This window comes from Passer domesticus, chromosome 9, assembly GCF_036417665.1.
Source record: "Passer domesticus isolate bPasDom1 chromosome 9, bPasDom1.hap1, whole genome shotgun sequence".
Classification (NCBI taxonomy): domain Eukaryota; kingdom Metazoa; phylum Chordata; class Aves; order Passeriformes; family Passeridae; genus Passer; species Passer domesticus.
The window spans coordinates 29,750,320-29,755,198 of NC_087482.1; the positions used below are offsets into that span (position 1 = coordinate 29,750,320).

At 63.2% G+C, this 4,879-nt stretch overlaps 1 protein-coding gene across 2 annotated transcripts in view; it reads right to left on the minus strand.

The window, feature by feature from the left end:
- BSN (bassoon presynaptic cytomatrix protein) overlaps window positions 1-1,353 on the minus strand; it is an 88,678-nt gene extending 87,325 nt beyond the window's left edge. For both annotated transcript variants that reach the window (XM_064432313.1, XM_064432312.1), the window contains exon 1: window positions 1,082-1,353. In XM_064432313.1, the coding sequence (XP_064288383.1) occupies window positions 1,082-1,245 (164 nt within the window). In that variant the 5' untranslated portion in view covers window positions 1,246-1,353. The remainder of the gene's footprint in view (window positions 1-1,081) is intronic.
- Window positions 1,354-4,879: the final 3,526 nt, after the last annotated feature.

The window sequence follows — 4,879 nt, forward strand, 5'->3', positions numbered from 1 at the left end:
TCACTGCCCAGGCGAGGCAGAGAGCCCAGAACGCCACTGCCTTGGCCACACACCGAGGGTGAACCACCCACCGAGTCCTCCGCATCCCTCCGTGCAACTTTCTGCTCCTTGCCTTTATTTTTTTCAGCTAGGATGATGGTTTAGGACTGGCTTTTTTCTTTTAAGGAATATCTCTTATCCCGCACTCGCTTCCGAAGTATCTCCCTCCCAGCTGGCAGAAGGAGAACGGCTCGGTGCAGTTCCCTGCGAGGTTTTGCACCGATGACTCCTGGCAGGGCTGCATGTCCCTCCTGTTACATAACGACCTTTCCCGTTTGGTGCTGGCTCCACTTGGGGTGGCCACGTTTGGGAGTGGTCACATTTGGGGTGGCGACGTTTGGGGTGCTCACACGCCCCAGTGCTGTCAGCCGTGTGCTGCCAAACACCATCCCCCCATCCTGACCAGACCCACCAAACCTGAACCACTCTCCCTTCTCCTTATGCCTCCTCCCTTGCTGCTGGACCGGGCAGCACCCCGCTTTCTCCTGCCCCATAAACACAACACTCCTCCCCGGGCACTCCATCCCTCTCCCACAGCCAGCCCCAAATCGCACGTTTGCCCTCCCACGGGTGTCCCGGAGCTGCCAGCTCCGCTGGGGCTGTACCCTCCAGCAGCGACCTGCCTCGGGTGCCTCCATCACCTGCCTCAGCTGCCTTCTCCCGCTGCCCACACCCCACAGCCGCACCGCCTGTCCCCGGGGCTCGCAGTCCGTGCACGCTCCTGTCTCACCGCCTGCGTTCGCCTGCAGGTGCCCCACAGAGCAGCTCCGCACGGCACCTCCTGCCCCACAGACACCCCGGTACCCACGCACCAGCCCCATCACACCCCGGCACCGCTCCGCACCCGGCACCGCTCCCCCTCACCCGGCACCGCTCCCCCTCACCCGGCACGGCTCCCCCTCACCCGGCACGGCTGCAGCTCCTGCCCGCGTCCCCCCACCCCCGCCACCGCTGCTCCCCCGTGCCCACACCCCACCCAGCCGTGCCTCGCGCCCCGCCAGCCCCCGCAGCCCAACCCGCGGCCCCGACCCCGCGCTCTGACCTGGGCCCGGCGGCGGGCGGGAGCTGTCCGCCGCCGCCCGGTGCTGAAGGCGGCTTGGCGGCGGCGGCGGCGGCGGGCGGCGGCGGGGCCCCTGCGGCGGCGGCGGCGGCGGGCGGCAGCTGCCCGTCGTCGCCGCCGCCCTCCAGGCTGGCCTCGTTGCCCATGTCGGGCCGGGCGGGACCGGGACCGGGGCCGCTCCCTCAGCGCAGCGCCGCCCCCGCCGCCGCCATCAGCCCCGCGCCGCCATCGCCGCCCGCCCGCGCCGCCCCGCGCATGCGCTGCCCCCGCGCCCGCTCGCGCCGCGGGCACGCGCGCGTTCGCCCGACCAATCGCCGCCCGCCCCGCGGGGCCCCGCCGGCACGTGCCCCCCGGCCCCGCCCCGCCCCGCCCGCCGGCCAATCGGCGCCGCGCAGCGCCGGCGCGCGCGCCCGCCAGGCGGCGCCACTCGCGCTCCCGCGCTGGCCGTCAATGAGCGGCCCGTCTGCCGTGACGTCACGGCCCGGCGGCCAATGGGCGCGCGGTCCGGCATGAGGTTACACGCAACAGCCAATGAGCGCCCGCTCACCCATGAGGTCACGGGCTGCTGCGGGATGTCACACACCACTGACCAATGAGGTGTCTCCTCCTCGATGAAGTCATGTGCTCCTCCTGGAAGTCACAGCCGGACAACCAATGAGCGCCTGCCTCTTCCATGATGTCAGAGGCTGTCTCAGGACATCACACCATGTCGGCCAATAAGCATTCCTCTCCCCTGTGATGTCATGGGCCATCCAAGAACATCAGACCCTGCCAGCCAATGAGTGTCTTGTGCCATTGTGATGTCATGCACTGCCTTGTGATGTCACTCTCTGCCAGTCAGCGATTGTTGTGCTCCCTGTCAGGTCACAGGCAGCCCTGCAATGTCACATGCTGCTGTCCAATCAGCACCCTGCTACCTCATGACATCACGGCAGTCGCTCTCAGCCAGGCAATGAGCACACAGCTCCCTGTGAGGTCACAGGCTCGCTGATGAGGCGATGGAGCCTCAGCCAATCACAACCCTGTCCTTCCCATGGCCACCCAGAAACCAGCCAGTGACCACCACTGCTCTCCTATGACATCACAGGCTGAGCCAATGGGCTCGCACAGCGCCAGTCTCAGCCACCCAGCACCGCCCTTTCCACGAGGTCACAGAGCACTCGGCCAATGGCACGCTCTCTCAGTGTGAGGTCACAGAGCACTCGGCCAATGGCATGCTCTCAGTGTGAGGTCACACAGCACTCAGCCAATGGCGCACTCTCTCAGTGTGAGGTCACACAGCACTCAGCCAATGGCATGCACTCTTGGTGTGAGGTCACACAGCACTCAGCCAATGGCCACGCTCTTGGTGTGACATCACAGGCTGCCCATGAGGTCACAGAGCACTCAGCCAATGGCACGCTCTCTTAGTGTGAGGTCACAGAGCACTCAGCCAATGGCACGCTCTCTCAGTGTGAGGTCACACAGCACTCAGCCAATGGCACGCTCTCTCGGTGTGAGGTCACACAGCACTCAGCCAATGGCACGCTCTCTCGGTGTGAGGTCACACAGCACTCAGCCAATGGCACGCTCTCTCGGTGTGAGGTCACACAGCACTCAGCCAATGGCACGCTCTCTCGGTGTGAGGTCACACAGCACTCGGCCAATGGCCATGCTCTCTCGGTGTGAGGTCACACAGCACTCGGCCAATGGCCACGCTCTCTCGGTGTGAGGTCACACAGCACTCAGCCAATGGCACACTCTCTCGGTGTGAGGTCACACAGCACTCAGCCAATGGCACACTCTCTCGGTGTGAGGTCACACAGCACTCAGCCAATGGCACGCTCCCTCAGTGTGAGGTCACACAGCACTCGGCCAATGGCCACGCTCTCTCGGTGTGAGGTCACACAGCACTCAGCCAATGGCACGCTCCCTCAGTGTGAGGTCACACAGCACTCAGCCAATGGCACGCTCTCTTAGTGTGAGGTCACAGAGCACTCAGCCAATGGCACGCTCTCTCAGTGTGAGGTCACACAGCACTCGGCCAATGGCACGCTCTCTCGGTGTGAGGTCACACAGCACTCAGCCAATGGCACGCTCTCTCGGTGTGAGGTCACACAGCACTCGGCCAATGGCCACACTCTTGGTGTGACATCACAGGCTGCCCATGAGGTCACACAGCACTCAGCCAATGGCATGCTCTCCATGTGAGGTCACAGAGCACTCAGCCAATGGCACGCTCCCTCAGTGTGAGGTCACACAGCACTCAGCCAATGGCATGCTCTCCATGTGAGGTCACACAGCACTCAGCCAATGGCACGCTCTCTCGGTGTGAGGTCACACAGCACTCGGCCAATGGCACGCTCTCTCGGTGTGAGGTCACACAGCACTCGGCCAATGGCCACGCTCTCGGTGTGAGGTCACGGGCTGCCCGCGGTGTCAGGGAGCCCCCAGCCCCGCGCCGTTAACGAGGGCCGGTAATTAGCGGTGCGGAGGGTCGCGCTGTCGCCGCCGGTCCCGGCTGCACCCTGCGGCCGCTCGGCCCGGAGCCCCGGGGGGACCCCAGCGGGACCCAAAATGGTCCCTGGGCGCGCCAGGCCGGGCCCAGCCGAGCCCGGGCTGCTTTTCCTGGGCTGTGAGTCAACTCACACGCGCTAAATCCCAAAATAAACGTGGAACTGGGTCCAGCCTCCCCTCGCAGCGCACAGAAATAGCACCGGGCTCCAACCAGCCCCAGGAAGGAGGGACCTCAGCCCCATTCCTGCCCCAGGGAAGGGGCATTGCTTGCCCCCGAGGAGCCGTGTGGGGTGCAGGTGTGACACGGCAGCAAAAGAGCGTTGGAGGATATGAAAGGACTGAGTAAGAGAATAAAATAGCCTCAGTTGTGGGCAGGGCAACAGATGTGCAATAAACCAGAACAAAAACACATCGGAAACAGCCCAGCAGCAGCAAGAGTATGGAAGGTCAGAGTGCAGGAGTGGATGAAGGAGGCCAGGACTTAGCAGGACACACATAAAACGTTTGGTTGGTTTGGATTTTTCCCTGAGGTGATGTGTTCCCCAAACACAGGAGATTCAAAACATCCACCCTGAATGCAGCAGAGGTTGGAGCAGCTGCCAGCAACAGCACTGGTGCAGGAAGTGCCCAGACAAGATGCTCAAACCTGTTTAAACTTGTCCTGGTATCAAAACAGCCCCCAAAACCCTTCTCAACCCTCCACTGCAGGCAGGGGTGTTCTCCCATTATGGGCACACAACACACGTGCCCTCCAGCACGCCAGCATGGAAGCCCATGTTCCCCACCAGCCCCACACCCAAACCTTCACTGCTGCCTTCTTAAAAGGGTCCTGCTGAACTGGAGAGATCAGAGCAAGTCTCCCATTTACAGACACCTGACACCTACCTCGAAGGGACAAGGACAGCAGGCTCTCTGCAGACCCTCTCCCAGCCTTCTCCTCTGCAGAATTCACTTTGCTTGATTAAGTCCCCCCTTCTCTTAAGCTTTTTTTTTTCCCCAGCCCTCTGAACCCTCTCTCCCGGCTCCTCCAAACTCTCCCCCCATTCCACTTCATTCTGCAGCGAGCCTCGGGTGATGCAGGTGAGGCGCAGCTCATGCTCTGCAGGGCTGTGCCTTGTTCACTTCCCTGGGGTGGGCATCACCCCCCATGGCTTCACCCCAGCACTGCCCTTCCCTGCACAAGGGCTGGCCCCCCAAAGGAGCCTGAGGGGTTGAGCACATCCACCACTCGAGCTCAGACCTCCACCCTGAGGTGCAATAGGCTGCAAAATGCTCAGAAGCCAG